This window comes from Strongylocentrotus purpuratus, unplaced genomic scaffold (genome assembly GCF_000002235.5).
Source record: "Strongylocentrotus purpuratus isolate Spur 01 unplaced genomic scaffold, Spur_5.0 spur5_contig_833, whole genome shotgun sequence".
In the NCBI taxonomy this organism is placed as follows: Eukaryota; Metazoa; Echinodermata; class Echinoidea; order Camarodonta; family Strongylocentrotidae; genus Strongylocentrotus; species Strongylocentrotus purpuratus.
In genome coordinates this window covers 1,389,856-1,407,367 of record NW_022145539.1, presented here as the reverse complement: position 1 = coordinate 1,407,367, position 17,512 = coordinate 1,389,856, and the positions used below count along the sequence as shown (strand labels likewise).

The window sequence follows — 17,512 nt, the reverse complement described above, 5'->3', positions numbered from 1 at the left end:
GTGTGCATGCTTGTCAACTGCTGCGATGCTGGAAAACTATTACAATTTCTTATAAAAAATGGCACGTTTCTTACATGAATCTAATCTGACTAGTGCCATAAAAGTTATAAAGGACTATGAGAAGGAATCAGATGCAAAATTTGCTGTCACAGTCCAGCAAAACTACTGTCAACAGGGAGAGTTTGGAATGCCACCCCACGGTAAATTTCTTAGTGTGGTCCCATTTGTTTATATTTACGTGATGATGGTGAAAATTATGATATTGATAACAATTATTAATTAACAAATGATGATGGTGATGATGATGATGACGAACATGATGATGAGGGGCGCTGGTCCGAGAATGGGGATCGTCCACATAAATGAGGTAGGATCGTCTTCGTAAACATGGAAAGACGAGTCTGCGTGGTGGCAATGCAATGCGAAAAACGGATTCCGCAATGATTTTTCTTGATGCATTTTAAATTGACTTTGTACAAGGACTGTCACGTCATGAGCGATAAATCCTCAGACAAACCATAAAAGTAGACAGTGAACTGGGGTTATTTTCTTACCCGGAATCCGTTTTTCGCATCTCCAGCGTGCGGTTTGGGAACCCGAAACCCGCAGAGCATGAAGAAGTTTGCACATTAATTGAGCACTGTACAGTGAGCCGATCCGCTTGAGTGGCTTTGAATTTAAGTGAGAGAAGGCCTACCTAACTTAAGCGCAACTTAAGTTACAAATAATCTTTCCATAGATATCTTCATGAATCATAGTTACAAATGAGTAGATTCCTATGTTATGATGATTCCACAAGTTACATATATATAAGTAGGCCTACATATATTAAAGTCTAGTTGGTTTTTAGAAATGTTTGGGTGAGCTGTACAACTTGTGTAGTTGGGGACAACGCAGTAATTAATGCAGAGCCAGGAATGACTACTGTCACGTATAATGGAACCATGCAGTCGACAGTCATGCCATAGTTGTAAATTGAATGATCTTTAAAAGGGATGAGTGCACATTTATTGTGTCTTTCCTTTGTAAGTCCCTAGGCCTAGCATTTGAACAACAAAGGTTTTATATCAATAGCAATCAAGAGAATACCATTCATAATCATTCCACTGATTCTAATCTTGAATTCATTTCATCAGATGTTGAGGAGGTACTGAGACACAAAGTGATGTTTGAGGAATTACCTCTGAATGGCATTCCTCATGTCATGCTAGGCCTCAAGAAATTCACCTGTCAACATGGACCTAAACGCAAGTGTGATATCAAGAAATCTAAAATGGTAAGTAACTTTAGCACAAAGAAATGCAATACTATCATTAATCTTACGTTAAAGGCTTTACCATGTCATTCTGTTTTATCAAGGGTATTGATATTTCATTGCAAAATGATATATAAATGTCCAGTTTTTGTAAAAATTTTCTTAGAAATGTAAAAAACTAACCGAAATTATGTTCAATTAAATGAATTTCTCATTTCAGATGTATTTGGGGTGATTTTAATTTAATTTTTATTAATGTTATTGATTTCTTAATATAAACTTTCTTTGGTTGATATATTTCTTTATTTTTGACATCATTTAGGAATTGATATTTAGGTTGCAACTTACAAACTGTAAAGTGCTTGCTTCTGTGTAGGCTATAGACTCTCAGACCTTTGTTAGCATAGTTATCATTAATTGGAGCTGTTTGAAAGACTTTCAGCATAAGATAAGAGTAAAGACAACTAATAACTTGCATTCCCTTTTTTCCTTCATATATACAAATTGTGCATAAAGTTCACATCGAGCTCAAACAGATGTTTTGAATAAAGATTTGCTTCATAACGTTCCCACATTTAGTATGGAATCCATTTTAAAATAGAATTTTAATTGATATACTTGTGTACATTTTAATTTCAGTCGCAGTCTGAAGATAGTGAAGCAGGAAAGAAATCTGCCAATAGTAAGAAGTTTGGCTGCACATCAGTCATTCTTATGCACAGTGTGTGGGTTTTCCCCGAATTCAAGGTAACGTTTTGTTCTACTTTGAAACATATTGAATGCTATTTTTACTTTTATATTTGACTAACTGATTTGTAAAATAGGTACTGGTATATATACCTACTACATCCATGAATTAATAATTTAGACGTGATTTAAACATGCATGCTATGTTGTGTGTATTATCTTAGCTTTTCTAGATTTGTCATATTTTCCCTAAATAATCACAAATTAATTTCAAAATAAAGAGAGGGGTCAAGATTCTATTTTTGTAATGTTTGGCCCTCTTTTAAAGTCTACATCTGTGTCATATTATTAGCCCTGATGGACGGACTCAACACTAACAGGCACCTGGAACCCCTGAGATTTTGATAATTTTTCATAAGGCTGATACAAACAGACCCCCTACCTAAATATGGAGCCCTGTTAGTTATACTGTGAGAGAGTTACCAACATTTATCAACATTTAATGAGAGAAAAAATGTGAATAATCAATTAATCATGCTGCAATTTCTCATTGTTTTATCTTGACAACTGGACAAGGTGTTTCATGGAATCAAACCTCGCAATTCCTAAATCAAATTTTATTTTCAAAAAGAAAAGCTTATAATTTATTACTCAAATGATGTAAAATGTATCAAAATGATTTTGAGCAGTTGAAAAATACCTGCAAAGTCCTGTATTATGTGCTTTTTGTTATCTTGCGGATGATAATTAGTTGGGCCAAATTTTATATTGTTTCATTTGGACAGATTCCCAGTGACACCCTGTGGCATCGACGAGAGACATCCAAGAAAATCAAGAATCAATTGGAGCAAAAGGAGTTGATGGGAGAGCACAGAATCTATGTTAATCTTCCAGATCCGAAAGCTCACTCTAACCATCTATCGGAGCAGGTAAACAAATTTTGGCAACTTTGCATGATTGGCAAGCTATTTCTATCCAATATGTATATTTCTATCAGGGAATCATAATTTTCTGTGTTTTTTTCAAGATCTATTCCATGTGAAATGTGGTCTAGATTGGAGAATTTGGGGCAGGAGTTAAAAATTGCAGAGTGTATTCAGGGATAAAGTGATGATGTACAGTATGCTAAGATATAGATTTTGATATGCTGCATATCAAACACCAGGGGTGGGGGAGAGATGTCTGAAGAACCATTTCATTGTAAAAAGTCTGGGAGAAAGAAATTGTAGTTGTTCTAATGTAGGAACAATCCCCAAGTAGGTTGAAATTGTATTCCATTGAGCCAAAGAATAGAGAGTCAAAAGCTTTCACATTTACACATTTTCTAAAAAGAAATTGGTTGTTAATGTATTAAAAAACTATGTGACTGTTATGTAAAGTGAATGAAATTGCTGTAAGAGAATATATTTATAAGGAAGAATTTTTTCTCACTTAAAGCATTTCCTTTCTTTTATGCAGGCTCTTGAATGGAAGGACTGGAAGAAAGATGGTAATTATTTTGGAAAACTTTTAAGTACATTTTACTAACTGCTCATGAGAAAGGGAGTAGCAAACACACAATAATCTTTTCCATCATTTGTAGATTTAAACAGTTTAGTACTGTAGCAGACCTGCCAACCAGTATGATTAGTCGTATTTCGTACAATTTTTAGAACCCAATATGACAGTACCATTTTTCTCAATAAAATACGCTTTTCAATAAACACATCAGTCGTGACGAAATCATGCATATTCAACCAATGATCCATAAAAAAATTCTACCTGTATGAAGGAACTGTAATGGCATTGATCTGAGTAACAGTTCATGTTTATTTTTTAAGAATACAACTTATGTCAGTAAAATACAACTTTGGGGATTAAAGAATACAGTTTTTGAACTCCAGATGTTGGCAGGTCTGCTGTAGGAACAGTGCTGGTCTGCTGTAGGAACAGTGCTGGTAAAACACTGTACTCATGTGGGTTTATCACCTAACTGTTTGTAATGTGAACGAGCATTTCAGTTTATTTTTGTAGACCCTTTCACTAGCTGTCACAAGATGTATTTATGTTTGATGTGGAAGTCTTGATACAAGACTGATTTGAGATGAGATTCAACATGGATTCTGGCATTAACCAACAGCCCAGCATTTATTTTCTTTATTTTCCGTTCTGTACTAAATGTTGAGAAAAGGAACCTGGGATTATAGGCCAGGAGTAGGTCCGTCTGATCACAATGACAGGAAATGTTTGTATCCTTGTTTTATTTTATGTGCCATTCAGTCAAAGAGCGAAAGAAGAAAAAGCGTGAAGAGAAATTGATTCAACTAGCTGAGCAACAAATGCAGGAAAAGGAAGAAATGTTGTCTAACGAAAAGGAGGAAAATGAGTTGGCGGAAAATGGTAAGCTAGTAAATTGTTTTATTCACTGATTTATAGATGGAAAGTTGCATTTGGATTGATTGATATTGATTTGACATAGGAAGCTGAAAAATCAAGTGAATGAATGTTCATAAGCAACTCCAAAAATGCAGCTTGCTTGCATATGTTTCTAGTCAGTATCAAGTGGTTTGATAGATAGTATGATGATGTCATACTTTTGCATCATTCCATAAATGTATTATATGACTTATTATTAGCAAAAGATAAATTTCTTTCGGCATATATCCAAAGCTCGACAAGAACAGGCGCCCAGAACACATGAGTACACAAAATCAGTTAAATCTGTACCCTCTTCCAAAGATGATACTGTAGACCTCTGTTGTATGTTGTATTTCTTTTTCAGAATTGTATTTATTGTATTTTTGTTGTAAATTGATTTCAGGCAGACCATGGACACTCTCTATCGCTCTTCCTGGATCAATACTAGATAATGCACAGTCACCAGAGCTTAGGACATACCTGGCAGGTCAGGTAAGGTACCAATTCGATTCTACAAAATTGATTATTACCTAGACGAGGTTATTTTACCATGCATTTAAAATGCATATTTTGCTCGGTCCGCAAACTAGCAGTTCCAACTGGCGATATTCTCTGGTATTTTCACTCTTTTGGGTTTCGCCTATGACTTTATGTACAAAATTGCGTACAATATATTGAGCATGATATGGATTAGCCCCATTTAACATCCGGGAACTTCCAACCAGCTGAATCACCGCAAAGTTTGAGCAGACTATTGTGTGGTGTAGAAGCAGGGTATTGTAACTGTACAGAACCCTTTCCTGATTCACAAAGAGATATGTAATAATTATACAATGTAACTTCTTTTTTGGGGGGAGATATATTGCCATTATTGAAATCATTTATATTTGACTTACGTGTAGGTCAATATGATTTCAGTAAGGACAATATTTCCTGGTACCTCCCTCAAGGCCAGTTGATACTATATAAATGCATATCTGTGGTCCATTAGAGATCATATTTGTGATACAAAGTTGTCCACCATGTAAAATTCAATTTTAAAAAAATTGTCACTGACATTTTATTTAAGTAAAATACTGTCTTTTTGAAGCTTGAAGGGTACTAAATTCTGATAATTTTACACAGAGTAAATGACCTTATAATAGAAACTTGTTTTTTCTTCATAAGGCTCCTCCCCCTCCCCCAGCCCCTTAGATAAAATAGGTACTAAAGGATGACAACTATTATTTGTTTGATTATTTAGATCATATCCTCTCTCTCTCTTCGAATTCAGATTGCCAGAGCTCTAGTGATATTCAACATTGATGAGATAATCATCTTTGACGAGTCAGGTGCCGCTGCTAGGTGAGTCAGGAAACAAATGAAATGTTTAATATTCATAGGTCCATTTATATGTCACAGCTAGTATATGAATATACTCTACTGCGCTTAATACAAAGTATCATATTATTACCCTGGCTGTAGCTGAGCCACCACAATAGGGCATCAAAGCATTCAAGGAATTCCTTCCTACCAGGTACCCATTTACTTCACCTGGGTGGAGAGTGGCCAATGTAGATTAATGTCTTGCCAAAGGACATTAGTGCCGCAGGGAGACTTGAACCGCAAACCCTGTAATCCACAGTCCTGTGACTTAACCACTAGACCACGACACCTCTGTTTGCTTGGAGGTGATTGTATTACAAATGACTTTGTTTTATTTTTCCCTGTATCAGAGACCACTCCCTTGGTCTAGTCATTTTAAAAGCACCAGGATTCAAACCTGTCCCCTACTGCAGTACTGAGCAACAGCTATACTTCTAGGCTGCTGTTTTATTATGACAGCATCATAAAACTGTAAACATACACTCTATCTCCCTCCATGAGGTATATCACCGAGATTAAGTATGAAGTAATAGCAATTTCTTTTCAAACATTTTGCTTTCAATATTTTTTTCTCCAGAGAAAACACAGATGGAGTCTACAGTGGTATTGGCAAGAAGGGGAATGCCAACGTTCAACTGGCAAGGATCCTGCAATATCTGGAATGCCCTCAGTAAGTTACAATTTGGGTTTGATACTAGAAACTCGTTTATCAATCTTACCAAATTCCCTTTAACCAATTTATGGCACAAACAAGAACATTTCTGATTTCATGTAAATCCTTGCATTCTCTTTATGTTGTGTTGTAATATGACATTCCTTATTTGTAATAAAAATCATAAAAATAAAGAGGAAACTACTTATGTCGCTATTGATCCTGATACTTGGAATGTAATTTAATTTAATTTAATTAACAAGGTTTATTGGTAAAATGCAAAGTCACAGCTAAATGCTGACACATCTTAAATTTCCAATTTTAGTCATAATGATGTTTGTATCAGTTACACATAAACGGGTAGATTGACATGGGTCAGTTGATGTAGATCTCCCTGGTTATATGAGAGGTTGTTGATTTTCTTCCATGCAGGTATTTGAGGAAAAGCTTCTTCCCGAAGCATAATGACTTACAGTATGCAGGTATGTATGAACAACTCAAAGACTCTATCCAATGAAAATACAACTTTATATCAATGGAAAGCTGAATGAACATAGAATACAAATACCGGTATAAAGGAATTACAAATATTTTCCCTTTCAGTATTGCACAAAAGCTTTCTGTTTATACACGATTCATCTATTTCATTTCATTTCTGACAGGGTCTTTTACCTTACTATCTCCCCAGAACACGCCTCTAAAGCGCCTCAAATTTGATATTGACATTTGAACATAGAATAATCCCTTCTGAATATTAATTTTGTAAGATGCCATGTAGATGTATTGTATAGAACTTAATGAGAGAGAGATTTTAAGTATTATCATGCAATAAACTGCAATGAATGTCAAATTCTGCGTTTTTTAAATCCAATGAGATATTTTATTATGGGGTTAATTAAGTTTCAAAGAGTTTGGATGTCTTACAGTATTTCTCTTTTTAATGACAAATGATAAGCTGATAAAATGCCAGCATCTGTTACATGGTAAGCAGACACCTGTGTTCCTTGCTACACTTTTAGGCAGTAGACAGCCTGGGAATTAAAGGATGTAGCTTTAACAGGTAGATGAGTTGTTAATCTACAATATGCTTCCTCTCCTAATTACCTAGGTTTACTGAACCCCCTAGACTGCCCCCATCATGTAAGAGCCGATGAGGAGATAGCTTACAGAGAGGGTGTGGTGGTAGACAGACCGGTAGCAAAGGGGCGTGGCTCTCATGTCAATGTTGGACTCTACAAGGTAACCATTTCTAATCTTTTTTCTTATATTGCTTTAATAGTAAATATATCTTTGTGCGGTGGTTATTTTACCTGACTGCTAAGAAAGCATAAATGCTTGTTAGTAAACAACTAGGGGACCAATGGCTTTAGGTCCTCTCTGAGGGACCTGGTAATGAGGATTAATGCCTTACCAAAGGGCACTAGCGCATCGACTTGGTTTTAAACCCCGGGTCGTCAGAATACGAGACAACTGCTCTACCAACTGAGCTATCACGCCAGTGTTTTTTCAAGGTGCTTGAAGAATTACAGTTAACAACTAAATCATTCATACCCTTGCCAAGTAATGTAATGTTTAAAGTATGTGAAAATTAATTTGTCCCGATGGCTGTTTATTGAGAATGTGACATTTCAAACTTTTTAAAAGCTGACATCTAAAAACGCAAAAACATCAAATTTACAAGGCGTATGAATAATCTAGTCGTTAATCGTAGATTTTGAGCCTATTGTATGTGTTTTCATGCAGTGACATGAAAATTTGATCAACATTAGCTCTGAAATGAGTTGAAATGAACCCCTTACAGTATAATATGTAGGATTAAAAAAAAGCCCTGTGTCTGAAGCCTTGCATTGGAAAATGCACTTCATTTGATGTATTTTAATGTTTATAATTTTCTGCAAGCTCCTAAATTCTAAACCATTGGGCTGATGTGATGAAATAGATTATTGTGATTCCATTCTTGATTTACCATTGACCAGTCTTGAAGAGAGAAATTTAACTGTACTCTAGCACATGATAATGTTCTGATAATATTCAACTGTACTTGATTTACAAAAAAGTTCTCTAGGTAGAAATCCCTCCTAGGAAACTAAACTTGCTGGTGTTCATGGTCCACTCTTGTTCTTTAAACTTCTTTTTAGGAAGTAGAGATTGACAAGAAACTACAAGCACAACTCAGAGTCACAGTCAAGATGAACACAAAGAAAGGTGAGCAAATATTGTTATTATTATGTAAATAAATTTAAAATGATAATTCCTCTGTCAAAGGAAATGGAATATTATTATTAGTGATGAAGCTGAAGGGGGACTGGCAAATCTCTACTTATCTCTACCTCTATAAATGGTATGCTCCATTCCATTAAATCATTTGATTTTAAGCTTCATGTCAAAAGATCTGTGGAAAAAATCTACCTTCCAGTCACTTAATACAGAGATCTTTCCCTCTTTGAACACATACAATGGCAGGAACACATATTTCTTATTCTTCTGTGAGTAAACCTGGGCCCTGTCTCATAAATTGCTATCCATAACAAGTTACAAGAAGTGTTATAAGCAACTGAAATCATGGCATTTAATTTAATTGGCTGAGAGAAATGTGTCTGTCTAGCATTTGTTATTGATAACAAGTTTTATGAAACAGGGCCTCAATTTACAATAGACATCATCAAATGATAATCATTTATGTTTGTATTGATATATTTTTCAATGTAGGAATTTCACCCAAGCATGCTCCATGCAAAGTGGTTTCACCATCTGCCCCTCGGCTCGAGGCAGGGTTGTACTGGGGTTACTCTGTTAGGTTGGCATCCAGCTTGGGGGCTGTTTTCACTGGATGTCCGTTCTCGGACAACGGATACGATCTTACCATCGGTACATCGGAAAGAGGAACCAAAGCTGATGACGTAGATCTACCTCACTTTAAGTAAGAGTAAAAGCAATAAAAGGAATGTCTGGAATCATTGACAGCTAGTATTGAAATTTCTATTTTTAAATAAAATATCAATAAAATTTTTAAGCCCAATTAGAAAGACAAAAGCTTATCTTTTGCTTTCTTAGATACATGTATTTTCTTTTTACACATCTTGAAAATTTCAAAGCTTTCATTAAATTATGCAAAATGTTGTGTTATATTCAATAGACAGTATTGATGCATTAAAAGTGAAATTTTGAATTCTTGATTGAATTGAATATCCTAGTCATTATCTGATATTTGATTCACCCAAAGACTCTCTGATAGTTTAGGGGGTATTTCTTGATGGGACCACAGGTTTGCTGTGTGCTAGACTTGTACACCCATCAATGGTATTTCCACCAAGTTTGGTGTCACCGAATTATGACCTACTGCACAAGGAAACTGACTACCATCTCCTTTTAAAGTCCACACAATAGTCAGTGTCAGTGAGTATTGCATCATGATTCACTGACACCAGATTTGATTGAATTACCAGTTAATATGTCTGTGTGTGCACAGGTCTCTGAAGCAGCGAACCTGTCGTCCCACCACAAATACTCCAACTTGCTTTCATATCTCAAGGTTGAGGGAAGTTTATGTTACAGTGCATTACACAAGACCTGTCGGTTGTAAAAACAAAGTCCACTCTAGGTGACTGACAGTACCTGTTATTCGGTCAAATTCCCCATGAAAACCCACTACTATCAGCCTTTAAAGAGAAGGCTGAGTTCTGGGAAGTGAAAAATAAGTTGTGAGCGTTATCATTCTTATTATGCAAGTGTGGAAGAACATCAGATAAGACATGTTCCCTGAAAAGCATGGCTCTTCAAATGCCTTCATATTCTAACTAAATATGTCGTATAACATCGTAAAAATCCAAGGTAGGATTTTTACGCCACATGTTCTTGTAGTCCCATATACATGTTTCTGTGTACAGTGCTTGTAACTTTACCAAGACTGCGCCACATTTCTTATCATTTTGATGATTCCAGAACCTTGCAATACACACAAATTCTTATATGCTAGATGATCAACCTTTTCTGGTCAATTCCACACCGTTTCTTTCACAATGCAATCGCATGACCAGAACTGGTCTATACCTTTAAAACCTCTTGAATGTATTTTTTCCTCCAGACATGCATTGATCATCTTTGGTGGTGTACATGGTCTGGAGTTGAGCTTGGAGACGGATGAAGAATTGCTAGTCTCTGATCCCGCTGTTTTATTTGATCACTACATCAATGTATGCCCAGACCAAGGAAGCAGAACTATCAGAACAGAGGTGATTACCAGTCTTTCATTCATTAATTCGTTCAATCGTTCATTCATTTATCTATGTATCTATTCATATATTCATATATTTATATATTTATTTATTGTATGCTGGAGTATTCAGCCGCGTTACGCCGCCACGTCATATTCTTGTGTGCGCTCTAACTGCCGAATTCTCTCTTAAATTTTGTATGGAGGTGTGTCTTAGTAAATTCTACACATCTTTAGTGTGTGGTGATGCTGCTCCTACTCTTGACAAAAGTCTGAGCCACTAGTGGTGATCTCTACGTCATCCTTTTATTTTCAGGGAGGGGAGAGGGTATCTTTGTCCCTCCTTCAAACATAAGGATGACAAAAAAATTGCTGCCAGTGCTGGGGGATACATTCATATTGCACAGCAATTGAGATTGGGATATTTCTAGTCTATTTGTTAAGTTGCATAGCATGGGTCCAGCAATTGAGCTGATTCAAGGCTGACTAAGTGGATGAAATGTGACAGAACAGGGCCAATGAGTGAAGGGGGGTGTGGGAGGGGTTGTATCATCTTATTGTCAGCGTGCCTTCACACTCCCTTTCTTTCTCACTCTTTTCTGCTCTATTACCTTCATTTCTTCTCCATTTGATGGTAAAGGGGGTTGTGGGGGGGGGGGGGGTAGGCTGTTCCCTGTGCTACTTGTATAAACGGACCTTGTGGATTTGTATCAATAAACTTGAATTTGAATTTGTAGGTAGTGAAACACTATTACCTTCATCCTCGCATTCATGCATATTCACTCTCTTTACACAGGAGGCTGTTCTGATCACCATGGCAACACTCAGACCCAAGATTCTCAGTGCCCAAGATTGGAACAGATGACAGACGAGTCCAGTCTAGACTAGACTTTCATCTCATCAGTGATACAAAAAACAAGAGACTTTGACGCTGGCCAGTTTTGACGTTGGCCTCTGCACTTCTTGTAGCTACTTGCGCCCTCTATATAACAAACAATGCCTAATCGGTGCCCCCTGGCTAAACTAGTGCAGACGGGCTTTAAGACCTTCTTGCAGGCAGACGATGATGCACCCATACTCAATCTGACACAAATGCTATGAGGTTCAGCTTCTGTTGAAACATTGCATATTTTTATAAACCACACTTTATTGCAGGTATACCAATGTAGATTGCAATCAGATGAATTATTTATATTTTTATGCATTTTTGTAAAAACAAGTCTGATGCTGTGATTAGATATAACATTATGAATATGTACAACTGTAATGACTGTAAAATCTCCTCTTTTTTATAACCATTGGAGCTCTTCAAAATTATGTGTAAAAAAGTTGTCACTCACAAATATTCTTTTACTGACAATATTTTGAGCTTGGGAGCTACAAATTGCTCTTTACTCCTTTGTATATTTTGTATAGACTCAGCAAAAATACATTAATTTACTTATATGAGTGTTGGATAATAAAATACATGCAATTGTTCATGCAGATATGAGTGCAGTTTAATGCAGATAAATAAGGTTTTCACTCATTGTATTTTTTTTTTTTTTTAATGTCCATTTTCTTTCTTTTTTTTCAGCCCACATCGGCTGTGTTTATTCTGTTATTTGTATTACCTCACATTAGACTTTTAATTAGAGGGACCAGACAACAAGACAAGATATTGTAGCTTAATGAACAAATGTTTTTGTTATGCAAATTTTATCAGAAAATGCAAGTTTGTACAGGTAATATTTTTTACATTATTATAATGAAAATGACTCTAATATTGCCTTTAAATGGAACACAAAATCTGTTATTGTTGTTGACATTAATTTTTAGTTCCCTCTATTTGCAAAGACTATTATAAAATCTACTACCCTTTGGGGCCTATAACTTACAATCAATGCTTTCACCATAGGCCTCTTTGTATTTCACTCTTCAATTAAAATATTTCATAAATCTTTTAAAGATAAAGACCAGTTCTGGTCATGCGATTGCATTGTGAAAGAAATGGTGTGGAATCGATCAGAAAAGGTTAATCATCTAGGATATACGTATTGGTGTGTACTGCAGGGTTCATGAATCATCAAAATGATAAGAAATTTGGCACAGTCTTGGTAAAGTTACAAGCACTGTACACAGAAAGATGTATATGGGACTACACAAACATTTAGCATAAAAATCTGTCCCGATTGTTATGCTGTTACATACCATATTTAGAATATTAAGGCATTTGAAGAGCCATGCTTTTCAGGGAACATTTGTTATTTGATGTTCTTCCACCCTTGCACAATAACAATTATAACGCTCACAAATTATTTTTCACCTCTTCCCAGAACTTAGCCTTCTCTTTAAGTTCAGTCTTTTTTTTTATGTATTCAAACAAATTGATGTGAGGTACTTACTTTCTGTTCTCTATGTCTGTTAATACATTCCATGTTCATTTGAACCATTTACTTTGTGAAATCTTTGCAAAATGTTAAGAATATATGAAATATTAAACAATAAATTGAAACTAAAAACTATGTACAGTTACTACCTGTATGTCCTATTTTCAAATTTAAAAAATAAGGGTATAGAACCATGCACAAGTTCCTTTAAAAGCAATGTTGGTAAAATTGTTCTTTTTATTTTAACAAATGGATTACTATTTAAGTGAATCAAAAGGGAAATTTGACTCTTGATTTCCGTTCATTGTAATTCACTACCTTTTGTCTAATACATGTAGGCAAAGATGTTTATGTTTGAAATGTGAATATAAATATATTCTTTTTTTATACACATAGTTCACTCTTTGTTTGATTTTCCTTTGCTGTCTTGCTACTCAAAACATTTCAGACATCTATATTTAGTCTATTGATTTATTCAAGAAAATGTTTTATCTGGACATTTTATTTTTCATAGGTTTTATTAACAAAGGTCGAGGACTATCTGTGATAATTTTTTTTTTTTTTTCTCAGCATAAATATAGGTGAGAATATTCATGAGGTAACTGTTGAGATAGACATCTGTAATAATTTATATGATGGAGATCTATGATCATTTAGGTCTTGCGTTAATTTGAACACAATGCCTTGTCGGCATGGAAACCATTACGTTACAGCCGTAAATGGTTATTATATCTGTGCCAATATCAGGATTGTCCTTGAATATTGAATATCAATTATGAATACTTGCTTCATGTAAGGATTTATCATCTTTTTTTCTCCATGCCTAACCACAAGCTATATGTTTACAACATGGTTATTTATTTAGCTGTTACACAAGGTGCAATAACAAAAAACCCCAAAGAAAAATGCAAAGACAAAACGATAGATTAAAGGGTAGCATGGGATGATTGGAAATATGGAAATAAATATTTTAAGAAAGAGATAGAGAGATAGAAAGAGAGAGTCATACTCGTAGAGAGGGAGAGAAAGAAAGAGGTATAGAGATAGAAAGAAAGAGAGAGAGAGAGGGGAGAAAAGGAAGGGGGAGATGACCAAAGGTACAAGGAAGTATGACGGATCTGCAGTTCCCCAAAAACAAAATGTTATCTTTTTTTATTAGGGAGTTTCAATAACTATGCTTTTATCGAAACGTCAACATAAATCAGTTTGACATGGTTTTTACATAACATAACTTGACCAAATCCTGGCATAAGGTCGGAAGTATTAACAAAATAGATTTACCGGTACTGAAAATGTCCTAATAATATGTAAAATCCGCCTATGAGACTACATCATAAGTTGCTCTAGAATACTTGCGGTATTAATCAACCTTATTTCACTTATTTGTTTCACATGTTTACTTTTACAACTAGAGTCAAACGTCCCTCTACTGTGACAAATGGTGATATTGTTGATTGCCAACTGAGATAGAGAACTAAGTTCCCTTTCCGCGTTATTATAAGAGCGCCATCTCCGTTGACTATGATTTCCTGGAAATGAACAGCGATCTGCATTGCTTTATCTATTTCTCAGAAATATGAATGTGTATAATTCCCGTGCGACTTTCTCTACTTGGAACGTGTCGATTTCCTCAGCTGAATACGGAGAAGCGTCTCACTGCGTATACAATTAGCGCTCACTGTATATAGGTCTATCAGTTATGCCTATGACAATCCCTCTGAGATTTATATATTGCTTTAGGTAGACTATATTCTTGACTATCCACAGCTCTTTCGAGGATAAATTTTGTATAAATTATGTTTCTGTTTTCAACATTTTTTCTTAATATTTGGTACTTAGCTTTGAATCTCATCCTAACATATAACGTCGATTCGTTTAATATTATATGACGATTTGTAGTCATATTATATGAATGATCTGATCGTATGCTTCAGTCTGATAGAATATGTTAAAAATAAGAAGCAATTGATTCCAAAATTTACTTGACATGATAAATACATGTATAACAATCCAGTTATTTATTATTATATTGCAGAATTTCAATCCCGACAGACCCCTTCATTCGCAGTAATATTGACATATGAATCCGCCATGCGTGGAATTCTACAGTGATTATTATATAGGCTGATCAAATATCACCTTATCGCCGTATGAGTCATGCCGTCGATGATTACAAATTTCCACGTCCACACCAATTTCGCTTTTTAGTTCTATATTCCGCTCATGACTATTTACAATACTCACTGTTATTGATTTGATCAAATTACTTCCGTATCTATTATTTTGAGCAAATTATTATATGTGAGGCTTTTCTGTGGAATCTATTGTTATTGCAAATCAAAGCAGCTATTGTTATGGTCTAATAAGATATTTAAATTTCTATAAAAAAAAGACTCTGTATAAGACTAGCTTGGTAGGTAGGTAGGTAGGCAAGATGAATTAGGCCTATATTGAATATATAATATATTGATAGATATTATGTGAATACAAAGACCTATATGATACAGAATATTTAAGTAGCTTCATAGAAAGATAAATGGATTGATAGATAGATAGATTATATAGATAAATGGAGGGATAGATAGATAGACGGATTGATGGATAGAAAAAGACAGATTATGCTTATATTGAATTTGGTGTCAGTGCTGATATTGCCTTAGAAAATAGAGGAAAAGTAATTGCCTAACAATTTTAAGACAAAGAGTTCAAAACATAATAACGAGATCTTGTTCCAGGGTTAAATTCTGAAAATAAATGAGTGATTAAAATAGCATAGCACTGCAGGCTTCATCAAGTTCAAACGATCCAAAACAAATCGGAACACGTTACTCATTTTGACGTTTCCCAAATACGGTCCCCATGAATTTCAAAAACGTGTCTGGGCTTGGCAATACAGGCACAAAATTGACCTCTCGCTTACTGACGTTCAAACATATGGGACTTTACCTCCTAGCTACCGGTTCCCCGTACGCAGTGTGTATGTTGTGTTTATAATGATACAATGACGTTGCCCCGTGGAAATTCCGAGAGCCCATCACAAAGGATTAGTGACGTCACCATGATGATCATTCGCGACTCATCCCTAGGCAATCGCTGATTGGTCGAACGAGCTATGACTAGCACGTACACGTGTTCAGTATAATGCCTATTTTTAGTATGCCAGCCCGCGATTGGTCGATTAATTGATTGAATGACGTCAAGCCGGACGTTGAATAAAACCCTCGTGAGTCGCGAGTAACGGTCGGATTCATTCATTACACTTCCACGCTTTGCTGGTAGCACCACGCACTTCTACGACTCGGAATATACTACGTGATTTTGGATTACAAGAATCACAACCTAAAGCTAAACAAGAAAACCAAGCATTTGAACATTTATCCGTGGAATATACTACATCTACTATCTAAAATGGAGGCACAAAGACTTATCACCATGTCTATCAACAAAATTGCCGGCTCTCGTCGACAACGTGGCGGAATTAATCTCCGCAAAAATCTCCTCGTTGCCTCCGTGCTACACTCGGCAAGAATTCATTATTACGAGGAAATGTGCAATAGAATGCCTGGACATATCGCCCTGGAACAAAGTCAACCTGAACCTACAATGGACGATGATTGTACCGAGTCTCCTGACTGGGAAAACGACGAGGAGAACGATGATCAGGAGACAAATTACGACGAGGATAGCGACGAGGAAGAAAATGAAACCGCGGGAAACTCTGCCTGCGAGATCGAGAACAGCCGAGTGGTAGTTGAACAGATTGCCACCGCGGCGGACAAAGAAAATGTTGCCCCATCTGGACATTGCAAGTGCGATAACTCTGAGAATGTAAAGCTTGAAAACAACGGACATCAAGCCTCAGACTGTGATCGTGTAGCTTTCAGCAATGTTTCACAAAATTCACCACCTGAAGCCTGTACAACGACGACGTGTCTCACCGTTCCGAGCGTGAAGAGGAAAAGGACCGACACCGAAGAAGCCTGCGAAACGATCGTGACCAAACGCGTCAAAGTCGACTCACAATGCCAAACGGTTTCCACCCCAGACTGTGGCGCTCAATCTTCTATCTCAACTCTAGTGGACATTTTCAAAGCTGGTTTTCATGGTCTTGCTGGCGAGCCTGGAAACAAACTATCGAGCTATGTGGAGGAGAAGGATTCGTCGTCAAACACCACACCGTCCTACACGACCCTAAGCACACACAGTCGACCATTCGAGTCTATACAAGCCGCTGCAGTCATCGCTGCCTGTTGATGACCGGCAATCTTCCACTGCCAAAAACTGACTTTTAATTTAACGATTTCGCCATGGAAGGAGAACTGAGAATATTTAAGATTTTTTTAATATAGAGTCTTTATCTATATTTTTGGATGAAACCTTCATATTCCAGGGAACTATTCCTCAGTGGACTGATCTGATCTTAATCATGGACTACCATACTGGAGCTAATCTCAATACATTCTTGTATTTACTTTTTGCTTTATAATGTTTATGTCAATGTATAGGTTTAGATTAAGAATTCGCATCTTTTAAATCTTAAGTTTCCAAATTCACGGTGCTCGATTGCAATATAA

At 36.0% G+C, this 17,512-nt stretch overlaps 2 protein-coding genes across 2 annotated transcripts; both read left to right on the top strand.

The window, feature by feature from the left end:
* Positions 1 to 8: 8 nt before the first annotated feature.
* On the top strand, positions 9 to 11,884 carry LOC587907 (putative methyltransferase C9orf114). Its single transcript, XM_011666611.2, has 15 exons — positions 9 to 200; positions 1,137 to 1,276; positions 1,895 to 2,002; positions 2,728 to 2,871; positions 3,401 to 3,431; positions 4,202 to 4,321; positions 4,743 to 4,831; positions 5,613 to 5,683; positions 6,282 to 6,374; positions 6,789 to 6,838; positions 7,465 to 7,595; positions 8,495 to 8,561; positions 9,066 to 9,276; positions 10,441 to 10,588; positions 11,366 to 11,884. The coding sequence occupies exons 1-15, from the start codon at positions 59 to 61 to the stop codon at positions 11,432 to 11,434; spliced, it is 1,614 nt and encodes a 537-aa protein (XP_011664913.2). The 5' UTR covers positions 9 to 58; the 3' UTR covers positions 11,435 to 11,884.
* A 4,486-nt stretch (positions 11,885 to 16,370) lies between these two features.
* On the top strand, positions 16,371 to 17,192 carry LOC100888257 (immediate early response gene 5-like protein). Its single transcript, XM_030984220.1, has one exon. It carries the CDS (start codon positions 16,371 to 16,373, stop codon positions 17,190 to 17,192), a length of 822 nt encoding a protein of 273 aa, XP_030840080.1.
* The last annotated feature ends 320 nt before the right edge of the window (positions 17,193 to 17,512 follow it).

Bases quoted from the DNA above. Each gene is read 5' to 3' on its own strand.
- LOC100888257 (XM_030984220.1), top strand. From the start codon at position 16,371: ATGTCTATCAACAAAATTGCCGGCTCTCGTCGACAACGTGGCGGAATT.
- LOC587907 (XM_011666611.2), top strand. From the start codon at position 59: ATGGCACGTTTCTTACATGAATCTAATCTGACTAGTGCCATAAAAGTT. The intron at 2,003-2,727 runs GTAACGTTTTGT...TCATTTGGACAG, and splicing joins GGGTTTTCCCCGAATTCAAG to ATTCCCAGTGACACCCTGTG. The intron at 6,375-6,788 runs GTAAGTTACAAT...TCTTCCATGCAG, and splicing joins CAATATCTGGAATGCCCTCA to GTATTTGAGGAAAAGCTTCT.